This window comes from Microcaecilia unicolor, chromosome 4 (assembly GCF_901765095.1).
Source record: "Microcaecilia unicolor chromosome 4, aMicUni1.1, whole genome shotgun sequence".
In the NCBI taxonomy this organism is placed as follows: Eukaryota; Metazoa; Chordata; class Amphibia; order Gymnophiona; family Siphonopidae; genus Microcaecilia; species Microcaecilia unicolor.
The window spans coordinates 244023606-244045844 of NC_044034.1; the positions used below are offsets into that span (position 1 = coordinate 244023606).

The 22239-nt window shown below is 42.4% G+C and overlaps 1 protein-coding gene across 1 annotated transcript in view; it reads left to right on the forward strand.

Annotated features, from left to right (window-relative positions):
- UGGT2 (UDP-glucose glycoprotein glucosyltransferase 2) overlaps positions 1-22239 on the forward strand; it is a 281123-nt gene that overhangs the window by 186268 nt on the left and 72616 nt on the right. The window contains 3 exon segments of the mRNA XM_030201370.1: positions 1212-1314; positions 8972-9051; positions 15466-15655. Coding sequence (XP_030057230.1) covers positions 1212-1314; positions 8972-9051; positions 15466-15655 — 373 coding nt within the window.

Sequence of the window (22239 nt, forward strand, 5' to 3'; positions counted from 1 at the left end):
ATATAATGAATGCATGCATAATAAGTAAACAATTGCGTTGATATTGAGCCGGTGGCAGTCATCATATTTATACATACTGACTGCCACTGGCTAATTTAGACCGGGATGTTCAGTGCCAGGCCATATCCATGAACCGGCACTGAATATCTAGGTCAGTGATGGTGCTCAGAAATTATGCAGATATGGTCAACATTCAATGCCATACCTGGGCAAAGATGGGACTGTTATTTTAGCAGTCACACTTTCTCAGCTATATGGACACTGGCACCAAACATTACCGGTGCCTGCATGACTCGCAGCTCCACCCAGACTTCAACCCCGGACCCTCCCAGCAGTACCTGGAGAGTTCTGTGACAATAAGGGGATATTTAGTGGCACTGCCCAGTTAAGTGCCGTTAAATATCCCCTCCTAAACAGAACACAATTTAACCAGGCAGGTAGTGGAATATAATCTGTGTAACACATAAACATGAAATGCTTGCTGCTGAAAGTAGCAGTAATGCTTGTGCCAGCTCCAATCCCAAAATGGCTGCTGCAACCTACAGAATATTCATAAATAAGTTTTATAAAATAACTACTAGCTACGTTTTTTTAAAGTACAATTAACAGAGGTAACTGTAAACATTGTACTTTGAAACTTCCTGCAGGGGCACAAATACAGACTTCCATTTTCTTACTTGGTGATATTAAGGCCATGTCTTTGATTATATATGTGGCTCTAGGGGAATTCCACTTCTCCCAGCAAGCCATTGCTTTTCAGCTGTGCCCCCCACCACCACCACCACCCCGATCCTCCACCTACTATCAGACTACCCAGGGCACTGTTAGCAGGTCTTCCTCCTTTAAGAATGGGGGATTTGAGAATAAGAGAAAAGAGCAAAGGTTTTTTAAATTTCAAGTGCATTGTTAACAGACTAATCAGAATGAAAGACTATTTCTCTGTACCATCATAGATATATTTTAGAAGTTCAAGTACAAATGAGAAGTATGGCCTTCTATATTACCTCTTTCATAGTGCAAAGCAAATTGAACACATTCATATTTTTCAGCAGTCTTATTTTGTAGTACTTCCAACCAGGATTAGTGCTGTGGTATACTGCAGCTTTAAGATTAAGAAAATATAAAAGATTCTTCTTGTTTTTGATAATTGTACTCAACATGTTTCTCTTAGTCATTTTGTTAATATGACATTTTTCATAATCCATTTCTAGTGTAATCAAGATAGATTCACAGCAAAATGAGGCATTCTACGATGTGATTGCTATTGTTGACCCACTAACAAGAGAGGCCCAGAAGATGGCACATTTCTTAATTGTAAGATATTTTTCTTTCATCTATTTTCTAGTGTGTTTACTAAAAATACAGTTCTGTCTCCCTGATATGAATGAACGGTGGTTTCTTCTGCTGCAAAAGTATATTGGTTGACACTGCCAAAGTTGGATTCCTTGGATATACTGTAGAGCATAGCAGTGTGTTACAAAAGAACATTTCCTCATAATTAAGCCCAATTTCTAGATTCATCATGGAATTTGATGTGGTATTCAGTTGATTGTGTTCCTGTTTATGCTTCCCATCAAATAGGATGTTGGAAAGAATTATATAAATGGGTTGATGGTTGTTGGTCAGTATAACTCTCCAAAAAGGATAGAAATTCACTAAATATAAGCTTCTGGGTACAGTCAAATACCTATTGTACCCAAATATATACCACTTCAATTGCTTTGGGGCTTGTAGGCGGTATAATAGTCATAGTAAGAAGTATATGACATGCAGGAAGAAAATGTGAATATCTGAGTTTGCAAATTGGAAACATTAGGTTGGTATATTCAGCAAACCAAATTTCCCCAGAAAAAAAATTCCTGATGCTTACTCATGGTAGTCTGTTAAAGTTGTATAATGTTGTCCACTTCTCTATTCCAAGCACCTCCCCTCTCCCTCTCTCTTCCCCTTCTAGCAGTTTAGATCACAGTAACTCAAGCAGACATGGATGGCACAAAAAAATATTTAAGACCAATGCACAACTGTAACAAAATACATAAACCAAGTGATCAACAATACCAAATAAAGTCAATCTTTGATATCAACAGTACCACACTCCAGGTTAGCTCTTTTCTGGAGTGATCCACTGAACTGCCTGCATAGACTTATAGTTCTCATTTACCTATTGATGTGATTGATATTCAGATTTTCAGAACAAGCTTGTCTTGATCTTCTTATGAAAATCAAGACAAGCTTGTCCTGAAAATTTGAATCAGTTAGCAACCCTAACAAGTACACTTCTAGATACATCTACATACTCTCTCGACATGCATACACCAATGGCCACAGCCACCTCCCCCATACACAAGTTGCCTTGCACCCTCTATCACACTGCCCCATGCACACTACATATTCATACCTTTGTATACCTATACCCACCTATCCCAACATCTACCCAAGCCCCAGGGAGGAAGGATGCAAAAGTCAATGCAAAAATTTTGAAAAATATACTTGTATTCCTCTGTAAAATAAAAGATAATAGTATCTTTTTTTGCACCACACAAAACACGGCCAAACATGCCCCCGTAGAATCTTCATTCTGTGACATATAAATGCTAATCAACCATTCTAAACTGACCTCCAGTGTGATATGCCTGTCAAAATCACAAATTTTATAGGAGTGGCTGACACACAAAGACCACATTTAACATCACTGAGTGTATTAAATTCAAAAGGGAGGCAGGTTTCAAAATTGCACATACAGTCTACAGATACTTTGAAATGTATTTTGCACAGATTCTCTGAAGGGACGTATACAGGTACGTGCCCTTTAAAATTTGTTCAAAAATAGGGCTAACAAATTTGTATTCACAGTTTTAAAAATGTAAACTGAATGCTAATTCTGGCTCAGAAACACCTCCATGAAAATATCTGAATGTAGGTAAAGAGATATGCATACAGTGTGACCCATGTAAATGACTTTCAAAAACTTGTATGAGGTTAATTTTATAACAGATTGCCTATCTTGGCCGAATTTGTCTTTTAAAGTTGTTTTAGCGAAAATACCCTCAGAGAACAAATGTACAGTATTATACATGCTTAAGGGACAATTGTACAACTGGACCACCTGCATTTAGGCACCCTGAAGCCATGTGATAGCTGCTTATCCATTAATGGAAACTGGGTGCCCGGGTTCCATTATAGAATACTAGTAAAAAAAAGCCCATTTCTGACACAAATGAAACAGGCGCTAGCAGGGTTTTCCTCGGCGTGTGTATGTTTGAGAGAGAGTATGTGAGAGTGACTATGGGGGGCATAATCAAACGCGAACGCCTATGTGTAACAACGTCCATCTCTGAGAACCGGTCTGTGAAGGGGCGGGCCGAACTGTATTTTCGAAAAAAATGGACGTGCATCTTTTTTTTCGAAAATCATTGGATTAGGGCGTTTTTTGAGCTGGACGTTTTTGTATTTTAGCGATAATCGAAACCGAAGCGTCCCAGCTCAAAAACAACCAAATCCAAGGCATTTGGTCGTGGGAGGGGCCAGCATTCGTAGTGCACTGTTCCCCCTGAGATGCCTCTATGCCAGCCTCAAATATCATACCTAGCTCCATGACAGCAGTATGCAGGTCCCCAGAGCAATTTTACTTTAGTTGGTGCTGCGCGGGACCCATGCAGAGAGGAAAAATCGGAAGAAAAAAAAAAAAAACAAGCAAGCAAGTGCAGTCAGGGACGTCCAAATTAAAAGATAGTAAAAGGGGGAATCGAACCAGCAACCTTCTGATTACAAGCTCAGTGCTCTAGCCAGTGCACCACTGATTAGACGTCCTTCCCTTTCCATTAAGTCCCTCCAAGTTTCTGTCAGCCAATCACAGCTCATTTAGCTGACATCGGTGTCAGCTAAACAGCTGTGATTGGCTGACAGAAACTTGGAGGGACTTAATGGAAAGGGAAGGACATCTAAGCAACTGAATAACGTGGTGTACTGGCTAGAGCACTGAGCTTGTAATCAGAAGGTTGCTGGTTCGATTCCCCCTTTTACTATTCTGGTAATTTAGACGTCCCTGACTGCACTTGTTTGTTTTTTCTTTTTTCTTCTGATTTTTCCTCTCTGCATGGGTCCCGCACAGCACCAACTGAACTAAAATTACTTCGGGGACCTGCATACTGCTGTCATGGAGCTGGGGATGACATTTGAGGCTGGCTTACAAGTTGGAAAAAAAGTGTTTAACGTTCGTTTTTTTTTTTGGTGGGAGGGGGTTAGTGACCACTGGGGGAGTCAGGGGAGGTCATCCCCGGTTCCCTCCGGTGGTCATCTGGTCATTTAGGGCACTTTTTTGGGACCTGTTCGTGAAAAAAACGGGTCCAACAAAAGTGACCTAAATTCTCTCTGAAAACGCCTTTCTTTTTTCCATTATCGGCCGAGCACGCACATCTCTGCTCAGCCGATAACCACGCCTCAGTCCCGCCTTCACCACGCCTCCGACACGCTCCCATCAACTTTATTCGTTCCCGCAACGGAGTGCAGTTGGAAACGCCCAAAATCGGCTTTCGATTATACCGATTTGGGCACCCGCGTGAGAAAGACGTCCATGTCCCGATTTAGGTCGGAATATAGGCGTTTTTCTCTTTCGATTATAAGCAGGTATGTGTGAGAGAGAGAGTGAATGTGCGAGTGTGTGTGTGAGAGAGAGAGAGTGAGTCTGGGTGCGAGTGTGTGCAAGTGCATATATGAGACACAGTGTGTGAAAGAGAGAAAGTGTGTGTGAGACACAGACTCTCTGTGAGACTGTGTATGAGACCAAGAGAGTGTGTGAGTGACTGTCCAGCTTATTTTCGAAAGAGACGGACGCCCATCTTCCGACACAAATCGGGAGATGGACGTCCGTCTCAAAAACAAGTATAATCGAAAGCTGAATTTGGACGGCCCCAACTGCTTTCCGTCACGGGGACAGGCGAAATTCTCGGGGCGTGGCCGAACGGTAGCGAAGGCGGGACAGGGGCATTCCGGGGCATGGTTAACAGATGAACCTCCGCACCTGATAATGGAAAGAAGCAAGACGTCCCCGACGAGCATTTAGTCCACACAAAGTTGGTCCTGTTTTTTTCACAACCAAGCTTCCAAAAATTGCCCAAACTGACTAGATGACCACCAGAGGGAATCGGGGATGATCTCCCCTGTCTCCCCCAGTGGTCACTAACCCCCTCCCACCCTAAAAAACAAACTGTTTAAATATTTTTTGCAGCCTCTAGGTCAGCCTCAAATACCATACCTAGCTCCATGACAGCAGTATGCAGGTCCCCCGAGCAATTTTAGTTTAGTTGGTGCTGCGCGGGACCCATGCAGAGAGCAAAAATCGGAAGAAAAAAAAAACCATGCAAGTGCAGTCAGGGACGTCCAAAAAAAAAAAATGCAAGTGCAGTCAGGGACGTCCAAATTAAAACAATAGTAATAGTGGGATTTGAACCAGCCACCTTCTGATTACAAGACCTGTGCTCTAACCACTGCACCACTTATTCAGCTGCCTAGACCTCCTTCCCTTTCCATTAAGTCCCTCCAAGTTTCTGTCAGCCAATCACAGCTCATTTACCTGACATCGGTGTCAGCTAAACGAGCTGTGATTGGCTGACAGAAACTTGGAGGGACTTAATGGAAAGGGAAGGAGGTCTAGGCAGCTGAATAAGTGGTGCAGTGGTTAGAGCACAGGTCTTGTAATCAGAAGGTGGCTGGTTCAAATCCCACTATTACTATTGTTTTAATTTGGACGTCCCTGACTGCACTTGCATTTTTTTTCTTCCGATTTTTGCTCTCTGCATGGGTCCCGCGCAGCACCAACTAAACTAAAATTGCTCCGGGAACCTGCATACTGCTGTTATGGAGCTAGGTATGATATTTGAGGCTGGCATAGAGGCATCTCAGGGGGGACCAGTGCACTACGAATGCTGGCCCCTCCCACGACCAAATGGCTTGGATTAGGTCCGTTTTTGAGATGGCCGGCAGCGGTTTCGATTATCACTGAAAACCGCGGACGGCCATCTCTAGGTCCAGCAATCTCACCATTTGTGTCGTCTGTCTCTAGAGTCGACACAAATGATAGGATTTCAGCGGGCCGAACCGTATAATCGAAACCGAAGATGGACGGCCATCTCGTTTCGATTTTACGGTTCGCTCCGCCTCTTCGCGGAGCCGTCTCCGTAGATGGACGTTTTTACACATGGGCGTTCGATTATGCCCCTCTGTGTGACACATAGAGAGTGAATGTGATACAGTGTGAGACATAGAGTGTGTGAGAGTGAGAGAGAGGAAGACATTGACTGTGAGAGAGAGAGAGTGTGTGTGTGACAGAGATACCTCCCCCCTCTCTGTTGTCAGGCTCCCCTCCCTCCTGTCAGCCCCCCCCCCCCTCTCTCTGGTGTCAGCCCACCCCCCTCTCTCTCTGGTGTCAGCCCCCCCCCCCCCTCTCTCTCTCTGGTGTCTGAGCATTACTGTGCAGGACGCTGAGCTCTGGCTGTGCTTCAAGGAACTGACCAATCCTATTTAATAGAATGCACCTCTAACGTTCTGAAGCCGAGAAACCTCGTGTGGTTGGTCACTTCTGCTTGTGACGAACCCGGAAGTACGTGATGTCAATTCAGGAGATGGATACAGAGAGCAGGAATGCCTCAGCCATGCAGTCAGCTTCAGAATGTTGGAGGTGTGTTTTATTATATAGGACTAGTCGTAAAGCCCGTTAAAACAGGCAACATTTTTGTTGTGAAAAATGTAATGAAATAGCCAAAGCAAGAAATGAGAGTTCCTCGGAGTATGTATATTTGAGAGAGACTGTGTGAGAGAGAGAGAGTGAATGTGCGAGTGTGTGTGTGTGACAGAGAGAGATTGAGACTGGGTGCGAGTGTGTCTGTGAGACAGAGAGAGTGTGAGAGAGTATGTGTGCGATAGAGATTGAATGTGATACAGTGTGAGACATAGAGTGTGAGAGGGACAGTATGTGAGAGAGAGAGAGAGAGAGAAAGACACTGTGAGAGAGATACCTCCCCCCTCTCTGGTATCAGGACCCCCTCCCCTCATCCCCCCCTCTCTGCTCAATAAATGAGAGTGGATGTGTACAGTACATTTTTATATACTTCATTCTTTGTGTGTGCATGTGTGAGAGAGTGTCACTGTGTGAGAGAAAGAGAAAGTGTGTGTGTGTGTCTCAGAGAGAGAGAGTGAGTGAGTGTGTGTGGAGGGGGAGGGGGGAAGAGAGAATGAAAAAAAAGGCAAACAACTTCAGCTGTGGTGGCAAGGGAGAGGTGTTGTGCTCTAAGCAGCCGCAAAAAAAATTGCCAGTGCCAGCCCCGTACAGCGGTGACACAAAAGCAGCAGGCTACACACATCTGCCAACTGCAACCTGCCCTGAGGCAGTGGCAGGCTGGACAGCGAACATTTCAGCACCCCCACCCCTACTGCTACACATCACTACACTCGCCATAGCTCTGCCGCCCCGTATTTTCATCTTCGCCAGCCACTTCGCTCCTCCCTTTGGCCTTCAGGGGATTTCTAATTGCTGCTGGCATCCGTGTACCAAGAGCGCGGTTCCTTGCGAACAGCTTTTCCCTCGCCAGCACTTCCTTCTCCTGATGGCAGAGACCTGTGACGTGCCGCGCATGCGCAGAACAGTAGGAGTAGTGTAACCTACAATTATAGCAACCCTATTGCAGGTGTAAGAGGAAGCACCTAAATGCTGTGTGGATGTGTGTAGCATACAGTGTTCTATAAGCTGTAAGCACAAGTGGGAGCTCCACCCATGTGTATGTGCCCCTTTCCAATGTACACTATGTTAATTAAGTGGGTATTTATAGAATAGCACATAGGCACCTCGTTAGCACTTAATTTAAGTATTTTAAGGGCAGTTATTATAAATGGGCGCTTGTAATTACATGTGCTTTGTCCACATTAAGTGCACACTATGTGGTATTTTATATTATGAATGGAAAAAAAAAGGAAACTGCACATTTTACTTTATAACATTAATTACTGTGCACCTGTTAAGAGTCAAATTTTCAGTAAACATGCAGAAATGCATTGAAAAACAAGTCAGTAACAATAAGCGTTACCACACCCTAATGCTGTTGTCACATACCTTGTAAAATACAGGACTCAAAAGTTTGAACAAAAGATATAATTGTCTAGCATCCATTTAGCATAATGTTGTGGTCTCTTTGTTTTATTATTAGTAATAAATATAGACCTACTCTTGCAAAGTAAGTAAGTTTATTTCAGTCACAGAGCTTGTTCAAAATGTCCTTCCTAAGCAGACACACCAGCGCGAAGACGTGTATGCCAGTGTTGATCATGCATTGACCAAGTTCTCACCATGCGGTCACCACCCTTCCAGTGTTCTGTTGAACCTGTTTCACCAATCTCAACCAGAAGCTTATTTAAGCCCCCAAAGGTCCAATTCTTTGTTGGAAAATCAGCAATATGTAGTTTTGCACTGTAATATTTAGTTTCATGCTAAAACTAGATAACTCAACCACCTTCAGTAAACATCATTTTCATAGTTACTGTAAACAATGACATAATACTGATGTCACATTTGCACAGTAGGAAAAATAAGTAAGCAGTGAGTTCTGGCAGTCAATTATGCAAAGTGCTGCTTGATATAGAATTGCCCCTTTTAGCTCGTGCCTTTTTCCAAGGTGAGTAACATTCACTGTAGTGGGTATTTTCCTTGTAACTGATGGGCTCACAATCACTTGCCTAAGGTCACATGGAGCCACAGTCCACTGTTTTAACCATTAGACTACTCCTTCCTCCTCTTTTGGGTAAGAGGCCTTAAAGAAAAATGAATTATTGGTTTGATTTAAACTGGCTATTGATACTAAAGTGCAAGTAAAAGCAAAAAAAAAAGCCTGAAAAAAATGTTTTGTGTTATAAATCATATACAAGTATTTAATTTTTTACGTTCCATTATAATTCCTCTATAATTTGAAATATCTTTTATCAGGTACTTGGCAAGATAGTTAACATGAAGCTAAGCTTGTTCATGAATTGCAGGCCTAAGCTGTCAGAAATGCCCCTAAAAAGGTAAGTGGTAAAGACTAGTCATGGCCTGCTGTGTATGCAACTTTGCTAGCCATGCATATGAGCTGGGTAGAAAAACAGAGAATGAACTTTTGTGCAGAGGTTGGCCAAACTAAAATAACCACAGCTATGTGTCAAAGTGTATGATAAAATGTTTTTGGGATTGATCAGCATTCATTTTGCAGAAACTGTGATGATCTATGCTATATTTACTGTATACAGGTTTACCGAATATACACTTTCCCCCAGGATTCTATATATGATGTCTTAATTTCTGCGTGAAAATCGAAGCGTATCTATAACAATGCGCATAACTTAATTGGTTAACCAGCTAAATAGCACCATTAATTGGATGTTAAGCAATTATCAGCACTAATCATGAATTAAGATTTACACACATAACTCACTAAGCGTATTCTGTAACGTAGTGCACCTAAATTCTAAGTCGCATAGTTTAAAAAGGGGCGTGACCATGGGTGGGGCTGGGGCGTTTCTGAAATCTATGCGCATTTATAGAATATACCTGCTCTGCGCCTAATTTACGCGTCAGGATTTGCGCCAGGTAAAACATGGTATAAATGGCGCCCGGCATTATTCTATATACCGTGTGGAAATTTAAGCCTATTCTATAAAAATTAGGACTACTTTACAGAATACACCTAGGCATATTTTTTTCTGTGTGGAATTTTCAGGCGCTATGTATAGAATTTATCCCTTTGTATCTACTAACACTGCAGAATACAGCCATCAGAATCTTAGGGCATGCTCAAAAGTTTGATCATGTTAACCTATTATAAAATTTCATTGGTTACCTATTCAGTGCAGGATAAAATTTTAAATTCTGTGTATAGCCCATAGGTCATTACACGAACAGCCACCAATTTATTTGAGCCATATGACTGTTCCTTACACGCCTGCTACAGGTCTCAGATGCTTACAGGATCATAAAATGGCTCTACCCCATTTTTCTAGGGCCCATTGGGAGGCTACAAGGGAGAGAGCATTTTTTTGGCTCGCTCCCATTCATTGGATGGCCTACCTAAAGATACTAGGTTTGAATTGAATTTTCAGAAATTTAAGATTAGGTCAGTGATTCCGAAACCTGGTCCTGGAGGCACCCCAGCTAGTCAGGTTTTCAGTATATCCACAATGAATATTCGTGAGATAGATTTGCATGCAGTGAAGGCAGAGCTCAGTTAGCCCTAGGTGTAACCTTAGATTGTAAAAGAGCATTGTCTTTGTACATCAGCAGAACAAAAGATGTTAGAATGTCCACCCAATTGTACCTCCCTTTTCAAATAAATCCACTCCAGCAGCTTAAAATTTTCACTGCCAGCATCTGGAGTTTTTTATGTAGTTATTTATATCTTTTAGATTTAGTGTTTTGAGTGTGACCAGATTACCAATGGTACTATATAACATGTATGACGTTAGCCCATGATGCAGGCAAGATGCTGAAACATGTCAGGCAGAGTGAATTCTATTACATGAAAAAAATACTGGTCTTCTGTATTTGTTTTTTATTATTTATTGAGAATTGAGATTGTATACACTTGGACTGCTTTTTGTTCTGTTTTTTTGTTTTGTTTTTTGGATTATTGAATATTAAACCACTGACCACACCACCAGATGATCACCCACTATAACAGCATTTTTCAACCGATGTGCTGTGGCTGCTCCGCAGGTGTGCCACAGGAGTTCAGGAATCCCCTCCAGATCGTGCAATCTTCCTCCCACCCCTCATCTGTCTGTCCTCTCTGCCACAAATTTTCACTTTGCGGTTGCCACATCTTTTTTTTTTTCCTCATGCTGGTGGAGATGAAAACGGTAATGGAATTAAAAAATGTGTGGGATATACATAAAGGAATCCTGTTCAGAAAGAATGGATCCTCAGTAGCTTAGCTGAGATTGGGTGGCAGAGCCGGTGGTGAGAGGCAGGGCTAGTGCTGAGCAGACTTCTATGATCTGTGCCCTGAAAATGGCAGAAACAAAAGGTCAGGTATTCACAAAAAGCCCTTATGAGTTTAACTTGTTGGGCAGACTGGATGGACCATGCAGGTCTTTTTATGCCGTCATCTACTATGTTACTATTTCTTCCTCCTCCCTGAGTGTGAGTCAGATGTCCTGATGTCCATCCCTCCCCCCCCCCCCTGCGATTGTTAAGTCAGCAATTCTCCCGCTTCTTCCTATCCCCACAGCGCTTCAAATCTGTCTCCTTGCTGCAGCAGTGATCAACACACGCTGTCTGTAGGTGGCCCTGGAACTTTGCACATCCCGCCTCCCTGCTGATGCAATTTCCTGTGTATGCAGGGGCCGGGACGTGCAGGAGAAAGGTTCCAGGGCCAGCTGTAGACATCGTGTTGATCGCTGCTGCTGTAAGGATACAAATTTGAAGCGCTGTGGGTATGGGAAGAAGCAGAAGAGATGTTTGGACCCTCAGGGGGAGGGGAGCATCAGGAAAGCTGTTGACCCACCCTTGGGGAGGAGAGAGCAAAGAGATTTGAAGCGCCACAGGTCTGGGCAGGAGAGAGAGAACTGCTGGATTTGCGGGAGGGATAGGAAAGTTGTTGGACGCGCCGGGCGGGTCAGGAGGGTTGTTGGACACGTAGGTGGGGGCAGGAGAGATGCTAGATTGGCAGGGGAAGGGGCAAAAGAAAATCTGGACATAACATGCAGAGTCCTATATCTCTGTTTTCAGTTTGTGTCTACGTGTTTTTTGGTTCCCTATTTTGTATCAGGTGAGAGTCATGTTCTGCACCTGCAACTGAGGTTAATGATTCTGCTGGCATGTGGTGTCTATATAGGAATCTATAACAGTCCATCTTGTTCCAGTTTCCCAGTAGTTAGGTATATTGGTGCTCTAATGTACTTTAGTAACATACTAATACTTATCATTTCTAAAGCGCTACTAGACGTACGCAGAGCTATACACTTGAACATGAAAAGACAATCCCTGCTCAACAGAGCTTACAATCTAATTAGGACAGACAAACAAGAGATAAGAGAATATTAAAGTGAGGATGATAAAATAAGGGTTCTGAACAAGTGAATAAGGGTTAGGAGTTAAAAGCAGCATCAAAAAGGTGGGCTTTTAGCTTAGATTTGAAGACGGCCAGAGATGGAGCTTGACGTACCGGCTCAGGAAGTCTATTCCAGGCATACGGTGCAGCAAGATAAAAGGAATGGAGTCTGGAGTTAGCAGCAGAGGAGAAGGGTGCAGATAAGAGAGATTTACCCAGTGAACGAAATTCCCGGGAAGGAATGTAGGGAGAGATGAGAGTGGAGAGGTACTGAGGAGCTGCAGAGTGAATGCACTTATAGGTCAATAAGAGGAGTTTGAACTGTATGCAGAAACGGATAGGAAGCCAGTGAAGTGACTTGAGGAGAGGGCTAATATGAGCATAACGACACTGGCGGAATATTAGTCGTGCAGCAGAATTTTGAACAGATTGAAGAGGAGAGAGATGGCTAAGTGGGAGACCTGTGAGAAGCAAGTTGCAATAGTCTAAGCGAGAGGTGATAGAGTGTGGATGAGGGTTCTGGTAGTGTGCTCAGAAAGGAAAGGGTGAATTTTGGTGATATTATAGAGAAAGAAACAACAGGTTTTAGCAGTTTGCTGAATATGTGCAGAGAAGGAGAGGGGGAGGAGTCAAAGATGACCCCAAGGTTACGAGCTGATGAGACAGGAAGGATGAGAGTGTTATCCACAGAAATAGAGAATGGGGCAGGAGGAGAGGTTGGTTTAGGGGGAAAGATAAGAAGCTCAGTCTTGGTCATGTTTAGTTTCAGATGGCGCTGAGACATCCAGGCAGCAATGTCAGACAGGCAGGCTGATACTTTGGCCTGGATTTCGGCTGAGATTTCTGATGTGGAGAATGTAGTAACTACTTCTGAAGGTTACAGGTATGGATAGGGATGGAATGGATCCTAGTGAGGATGGGCGGGGATGGGTTAGATTCCAGTGGTGTGCCTTGACAATATTTGCTCCTTATAAATTTGCCACGAGATGAAAAAAGTTGAAAATCACTTCACTATAACATCAGAAATACTCTCTCCAGCCATAAGTACTATGTTTTATATGGCCCCCATCCCATGTCAGATCCTATAGAGAATTCAGGATCTTCTTTCTAGATGATACTGTAATAGGGATGTCTCAATCAACATGTGGCATATTGAAATCACCTATTAATAGTACTTTACCTTTCATAACAGTGTGAAGGGCAGTTCTACAAACTAGACACCTTCAGTTATATACCCCATGCATGTGTAAATCACTTAGGCGTATAAATGCTAATATGTAAGGGTACATATAAGTGGCAAGGCATGTGAATGCAAGGGGAATTATATGGGTGGAGCATGGATGAGACATGGGTGTGTCTGCCTTTTACTCGGGCAACTTTAGAATAAGTTATATACACCCTTGAGCGCCTGAAGTTAAGCCAGGTTTATAGCTGTTGTAAGTCTGGGTGCTTTAATTTTAGGCTTGCTGATACTGGGTATTCTATAACAGAATCTGGGTGCCAAGATGCCATTATAGAATAGACTACTATTTCCAAACCCCAGGGCACCTAAATGGAGATGCCCAGTTATAGAATTGGCCCCATAATTAATATCTTGTATTAAAATGTCTGTCCACTTTTGCATGTGAAGGAACTCTATATCACATCAGTGTAAGTAGATATTCCATTCTCTCTTTCCAGATTAACCTTCAATGCCAGCTCCTTACCCCATAAAACCTGCAGTTTTGTCTTATGTTTTATCATGTATGACTGTTCACTTTCTTCTTACTCTATCTTTCCTGATTAGATTATAGCCCAGGATAACTGTATCCCAGTCATTGTTCTCAGTGACTTATAGCAACAGACCAATCCTCATCTAATAAAAATCACTGCCATCTAAGTATTTGCTGTACTCTCAATAAGGCGGTTGGCTTCTGGGTGGGGGGTGGGCTCTTCACTGCCTAGGACAGAAAAAAAGGTATATTTAATCATGGCTGATATTTGGCAAATCCCGATTCAAAAGTGCCAAACCCCTCTGAGAAAAACTGCACTGGCTTCCAATCAAAGAGTGCATTACCTTCAAAATCTGCACCCTGGTCCACAAAATCATCTACGGCCAAGTCCCAGGTTACATGACGGACCTCATAGACTCAGAAACTTAGCCAGATCATCTCAAACATACGTAAACCTCCACTAACCAAACTGCAAAGGACTTAAATTCAAAGCAGTCTATGCATCCAGCTTCTTCTACATAAGCACACAGCTATGGAACGCACTGCCAAAAGCTATGAAAACAACATATGACCATCTAAATTTCAGGAAATCATTAAAAACCAACCTGTTCAAAAAGGCATACCCCACCGACCCAACATAACCACTTACACACTGCAACACAGCAAAACCAAAGATCGTAATGGACACTACACAACCTTCCTCTCCTCGATCCCCATTGTAATGGGCACTATCTAACCTTCCTCTCCTCTCCTCTATCCCTATTGTACCTGAAACACATGTACCTATATTTATTTATCACCTTGTATTTGTTTCTCTACCGGACTTGGTGAATGCTTCTACGGTATTATGTAAGCCACATTGAGCCTGCAAATAGGTGGGTAAATGTGGGATACAAATGCGACAAATAAATAATTCATCAACAAATTGGAGGAAAAAGCCTCAACAAGCTCCTTTTTTAGGCATACAGCCCTTCAATACAAGGAGCTCTTGCTGTCATCATAGGCAAAAACCCTCCAGTAGTTATTTAACTTTACGGTCCATGTAATAAAATGCAAATACAAAAACGTATCCTTTCAGGATACCCAGCATGTTCACACTATCCACGGCCAACTATGGCCAAAGTTTCAGAACTTCAGGGTCCATGGCAGGTATCGTTCACTCTTATGGCTATCCGGTTCAAGTCTTTAGTGGACCATGTCTAAATCCAAGTCAGCCTCAGAGTTTTAATATCAGTTAAAAAAAAAAAAAAAAAAAAAACAGCCAGCTACCTTACTTCCCTTTCCTCCCCCAATCTTTCACCCAAAATTCAAAATGTTTTTCCTTAATAGCTCTGATAAGAGGCCTCATAGAGCATAACTGTTTGGAGCATAAGCATAAAGATCTTCTAGTCCATTTTACATTACTGAGTAAAATAGTCTATTCTGCATTCCATCACACATCACCCACTTGTGTGACTGAAGGATACTGGGATCCATGGAGAACACTTTTTACAGATAAGCAACTTTGCTAATCTTAGAATGGAATGCCTTTTATTGGTGCATGGGTATTCAAGACTATATAAATTGCTTCAGTTATTTTTTATATAGCGTATGTTAAAGCATTTCCATGTTAGAAGATACATTTTTATTTATCTTTAGCTTTTATTGTGCAGAGATGATCTTTGAATTCTTTTGTTTCCCAACAGTTTTTACCGTTTTGTTCTGGAGCCAGAATTAACTTTTCTGACCAACAAAAGCCTTTCTGCAGGACCAGTAGCTAATTTCTTGGAAATGCCGGAATCACCACTTCTGACCCTTAACATGATCACCCCTGAAAACTGGTTGGTAGAAGCTGTACAGAGCTCCTGTGATCTTGATAATATACATTTGCAGGAAGTAAGTGTAAATTTGGAGTATTCATTTGTTGGAAGAGCTACAGATAAGTAGCAATTCTTTGTGAGTGGCTGTTGAAACAAGGGCTTTGCATGGAGCCTAAAACTGTATTTCATTTAAGAAGTATTTATTTCTTGTCTCGGTTACTCCTTTTGTTCTTTTTTCTGGTAGTTTTTTTCTTTTTTATGCTAATATATTTTTTGCAATTCAGTACCTTTTTTATGGTTAAACCCAAATCCCCCTCCCCTTTTTAATCTTGTTTATTGAAATTTTTACATATAACCAAGACAATCATCTTGACCAGAAAATTTTTCCGAAATCAAAATAAGGCAATATGAAATATAATAAGAGAAAAGGAAAATTGTAGACAATTATGGGGAGATCCAAAGAAATCTCCAGAGAAGAAACTTCAAAAAGTAAATCAGGAGATAGAACAGACAGTTTTGAATCTATAACTTTATCTCTACCAAAACAGTTTACTCACATGCAGGTGTCTTAGATCCAATAAATATTTGCAGCTGAGAAGGTTCATAGAAAACATGAAGCATCTCTAAACTGAACTATACATTTTCAGGGGAATTGGAGGAAAACTTCCACACCCAAGGAGGAAACTTCCTACCTCAAAATTCAACAAATTATTTCCTCCTTTCTTGAGTTTTTCTAAAACATCTGGATAAATCTGTAGTTTCAATCCAAAATATTCAGAGTCCATAGGATGAAAATAACAGTTCATTACTGAATCTTTATCTTGAGCAAACACAAATGGCATAATTGAAGTGGATCTTTTAGTCACAAACTCCCTGGAGGATTCCAGTAAACTGGTGACATCTAAGGAGTCTTCAGAAATTCCAAATTCCACTTGCTGCCCTTAGCCTTTTTTGAGGGGACCTAATAGATATTGTTCAGAGGGGACATTGTGGAGTCAGGAAAACTCAGTGTCCTTCAAATATTTGTAAAACAGATCCTTTGGAGATACAGGCAAAACTTGAGGAAAATACCTAGATAAGTTTTCTATATTCTCAATTTTTTGATGTACCCACAGTTTTTTGTTCAAAACCAAACTAGTTTGGACACTCTTCATACCTGTTAATTCCTGCTCTGTGTTCTCTATTTTAGCTTCAACTGCTTGAGAGAATTTCTCTTCGGCCTGAGACCTTGTTACATATTGTGAGGAAAATTGTGCACTGAGTCCACCCCGTTCCAAATATCCTCAATCGTAATCTTTACAATTGAATTAGAGGAGGTATTGCAGGCACCGAGTGTTATGGGCATTGTAAAAACTATGCGCGTTGTTATAGATTACACCCGGTCCACTCCTAATTTAGACATAGTCATTTACACCAAGTTTTTCTTGGCGTAATTGCCCGTGACTAAATTTAGTCGCACAGATGGAAGCTAAACGTTTTCTATAAACCGTAATTAAATTTAGATGTACTTTATAGAATACACCTATATTTTATTTAGGCACCAATTTTTCTGCCGTCATCTACTATGTTTTATGTTATGTTACTGTAGTAGTAGTTGAACTGTTCGCTAAATGGGAGTAAAGTAAAATGTGTGGGAAAAAAACAAATTAAATTAAACTTTAAGGTTAACATCTGTTCTAACTTCAGCAATTAGAACTGGAAATCTTTTTAAATGAAGACTCTCCCTGATTCAGTCCTAAGCCTGGGACCCCAGACTAGAGACCTTACGGTCTTGACTAGTAAACTTGTTTACCATGCACTAGCACCCCTCCCCACACACACACACACACACACTTGTCCTCGCAACCCAAGTCTAATCCATCACTACTTATCTACCATGCATCTATATATTAGCCCATCCTTTACACCTATCACTTCGCTTCCCTTACTCCCCATCTCCTATTAACACATTCCTCACTTGGGGCCCCTTTTACAAAAGCGTGTGTTAGGCTTTACACGTGTGCAGCGTGCACCAAAATGAGACTACCGCCAGGCTACCATCTTGCTTATTTTCAAAGGAGAAGGGCGCGCCCATCTTCCGACACAAATTGGAAGGTGGTTGTCCTCCTAAGGTCGTCCAAATCGACATAGTCAAAAGCCGATTTTGGGCGTCCTCAACTGCTTTCCGTAGCAGGGACAACCAAAGTTCAAGGGGGCGTGTCGGCAGTGTACAGAAGGTGGGATGGGGGCGTGGTTAACAGATGGGCGTCCTCGGCCAATAATGGAAAAAAGAAGGGTGTCCCTGACGAGCATTTGGCCGACTTTACTTGGTCCATTTTTTTTCACGACCTCCCCTGACTTCCCCAGTGGTCACTAACCACCTCCCACCCCGAAAAAACAACTTCAAAAACTTTTGTCTTTTTTTTTTTTTTTTTAGAGTATGTCCTTTGCTATGCCTCCGTCCCTGCGACGGCAGTTGAGGACATCCTACCCTGTGACAGCAGTTGAGGATGTCCAAAATGTGGATGTTTCTGTGAGAAGGACATCCATGCTTGGATGTTTCTGTGAGAAGGATATCCATGCCTTTGCTATGCCTCTGACACCCTTTTTATTTATTTATTTATTTAGATTTTGGATCACAAGTAGCAGCAGTGGGATTTGAACCGGCCACCTCTGGATTGCAAGACCAGTGCTCTAACCACTAAGCCACTCCTCCACTCCACTCCCTTGAAATTTGGCCATCCGTGTGGGGGGGGGGGGGGGAGGTATGTGTATGTCAGTGGAGGCATAACGAAGGCATGGATGTCCTTCTTTCAAACATTTTGGACATCCTCAACTGCCCCCCACAGGGATGGCCAGATTTCAAGGGAGTGGAGCAGTGGCAGATTTGCCTAGTGGTTAGAGCACTGGTCTTGCAATCTAGAGGTGACCGGTTCAAATCCCACTGCTGCTACTTGTGATCCAAATAAATAAAGGGGGTGTCAGAGGCATAGCAGGCATGGATGTCCTCCTCACAAACATCCACATTTTGGACATCCTCAACTGCCGTCGCAGAGAAGGACGTCCTCAACTGCTGTCGCAGGGAAGGACATCCTCAACTGCCGTTGCTTCCCCTCTTTAGGAAGGAAATCGTGTGCAAATAAGCTAACAGCGAGCAGCTCATTTGCATGCAGTTTCCTTCATGAATGCCCGTTCCTTTCCGGATCAGTAAGGGAAGGGCTTTTTCCATTCAGTTAGTGGGACCAGTGCACTACAAATACTGGCTCCTCCCATGACCAAATGGCTTGGATTTGGTCATTTCTTAGATGGGCGTCCTCGCTTTCCATTATCGCTGAAAACCGGGGACGACCATCTCTAAGGTCGACCTAAATTTCATGATTTGGACGTCCCCAACCGTATTATCGAAATGAAAGATGGACGTCCATCTTGTTTCGATAATACGGGTTGCCCCGCCCCTTTACAGGGCCGTCCTTAGAGATGGGCGCTCCCGTTCGATTATCCCCCTCCATGTCCGTCCCCCTGGCGGTAATTTCAGGTTTGCTGCACGCCCATAACGGTTGGTTGATTTATTTCCTCCCATGCGCGGTGTATCAGTGGTAATCAGCAGTTGGTGCGCGCCGACCGGTCACCGCACGTGTAGCATGTGAGCCCTTACCGCTAGATCAGTGGCGCACGCTGGTTTCAGTTTTACCACATGCCCTTTTCCCGTCTCATTAAAAAAAAGCCTTTTTGCAGACTAAGTAAAAACTGGCCCAGCGTTCACCCAAAACACACATCTACACTATTGCAAGCCACATTTTTGCAGTGGCTTAGTAAAAGTATGCCTTACTCACTAAACACTTTGCTCCCCCTCTATGCACCTATTGATCCCTATAACCATTGTCTCCCCATTATGACTTTCCAATCTAGACATTCTACATGCAGGACATCCATACTTGCCTATCTGTAGAATAATTGCATCTTTCTAGCCTGCCAGTTTAAAAACGTCACCCATTAGCTCAGGTTCCAAGGTGAGAAGTTCCCAAACTTAGGTATGTAGGGTATTCCCAACTTGAGGAACCCATATCTGTAGGCAGCAGTTGTTTTTCACTTCCATTTACCTCTGAGAAGTAATAAAACTTTTAACTCAAGGGTAGAAACTGTGCTAAAAAGCATACCGTATTTTTCGGACTATAAGACGCACCTAGGTTTTAGAGGAGGGAAATAGGAAAAAAAGTTTTCCTTTTTCCCTCCTCTAAAACCTGGGTGCTCCGGTGCGTCTTGTCCGAATCCCTCCCTCCGAGTTCGGGATCGCCCTCCCCCCGGCCCTGTCACCACTTCTCCGTACTCACGTCACGCGATCTTCCCTGGTGGTCTAGTGACGTCGGGGCAGGAAAGAGCCCCCTCTTTCCTGCCCAGCGTGCTGCTCTCCATCCTCCTGTATGCAGCCTGACGGTCTCGGCGAGATTCAAAATGGCCGCCGAGAATTGAAGTGTCGGCGGCCATTTTGAATCTCGCCGAGACCGTCAGGCTGCATACAGGAGGATGGAGAGCAGCGCGCTGGGCAGGAAAGAGGGGGCTCTTTCCTGCCCCGACGTCACTAGACCACCAGGGAAGATCGCGTGACGTGAGTACGGAGAAGTGGTGACAGGACCAGGGAGAGGGCGATCCCGAACTCCAAATCTACCTTCGGACTATAAGACACACCCCCCATTTTCCTCCCAAATTTTTTGGGGAAAAAGTGCGTCTTATAGTCCGAAAAATACGGTAATTCTGTGTTCAGGTCATTTCTATGTATTTGTATGGAACGTGCACAAAAAATTAGCGCAACTTTTACTTCCTTTTTAATGAACATTTTTTATATATGTGGGAGATAATTTTGAAAAACAGCTACTGTTTTATGAAGGCAAAATAGGCACCTATGTATGTCTTCTTCTTTTTTTTATTTTTTCATTATTTTTATTGAAAATTATAATATATTCAGCAAATGAATTCACGTGTACAGGAAAATACAGGCTATAATCAAGAAAATAGTAACACTTTAAAGAAAACAAGTTAACAAGTATTTAAATTTGAATATGAAGCCTGAATGTTTTTACAAATTAGGCTACTACAGTGACCCCCAGTAAAACAGAAATGTTCATGCACCTGCTACAAAGATGATGTAAATGCTTGAGCTTACTCTGTGGGATAATGCTATAAGGAGCCATCTGGATCAGCAAAGTAAATATTTCATAGTAGCAATAGGAAGTTAAAATGTTAAAGTTGATGAAACCCTCTTGTACTAATGAGGACAGAGGTGAATATATCTCATGCACCTCTCTGCGCAAGCTGGGATGTTAGAACTGTTTCCAAATTAGGGATGGGTTGCTATTTGAAATGAATGCCATTTACTGATGAGTGTACATTATATGCATATAGCACACACTTTAAGAAAAGTGTGCATTGCATGCAGATAGTGCACAATATTATCAACATTCATTTCAAAACTAAATGGAAAAAACTTCTGACTGCTACTACTACTACTACTACTTATCATTTTTATAGCACTACAAGGCATACGCAGCGCTGTACACCATTCACAAAAAGACAGTCCCTGCTCAAAGAGCTTACAATCTAGATAAGACAGGAGACAGAACAATTACGGGTAAGGGAATAAAGAGGTGAGGATAAAAGGAGAGGGCAAGTGAACAGTGGTTAGGAGTCAAAAGCAGTGGTAAAGAGGTGGGCTTTAAGTTTGGACTTGAAAATGGCCAAAGAGGGGGCTAGACGTACAGGCTCAGGAAGTTTATTCCAGGCGTGAGGTGCAGCAAGATAAAAGGAACGGAGTCTGGAATTAGCAGTAGAGGAGAAGGGAACAGATAAGAGAGATTTATCAACAGAACGGAGTACCCGAGGGGGGGCGTAGGGAGAGACGAGAGGGGAGAGGTAATGGGGAGCGGCAGAGTGAATGCACTTCTAGGTCAATAAGAGAAGTTTGAATTGAACGTGGAAATGGATAGGGAGCCAGTGAAGTGACTTAAGGAGAGGGCTAATGTGGACATAGCGACTTTGGCAGAAAATGAGGTGCACAGCCCACAATTAAGGTGCTCATCCCTATTCCAGATATATTTATAAGCAATACAAGATTACCTTAAAAATTATATTCCACTTAACATTTGTTCTTATCTGTTAATATTTGTGTGTGTATGTATGTGACAAAGCTGCTCTTGAAACCCTCACACATGCCTTAGTGATTAGCTCTTTAGATTATTGCAGGGCTTGAAGACCTCTTACCATCCACAAAGTTCATCCAGAATGCCAGCATTGAATCTGTTTATGATATCATTTTTGATGCTGGAAGCACTGGGATTAGAATTCATATATACAGCTTCATACAGGAATATCCAGGTCTACTGTTACGGAATGCTTTCCCTGGTCCTTTGCGATTTTGTTCTTCCCTTTGTCAGTTTAAGAAGGGTTTAAAAACGCACCTTTTTTTTTTTTTACGAGCTTTTCAGAGAATTTAAATTGCTATAAGCTATTTTTAATAGTGCCATTAAGAATTCTGTCTGGTTTTAGTGATTTATATTATGTATGTTTTTTATTGTAAGACACTTACCCCAGATTCTGTATATAGTGCCTAGATTTCCGTGCAGAAATCCAAATGTATTCCATAACAGTGAGCATAACATGTCAATCAGCGCTGTTAATTGGATGTTA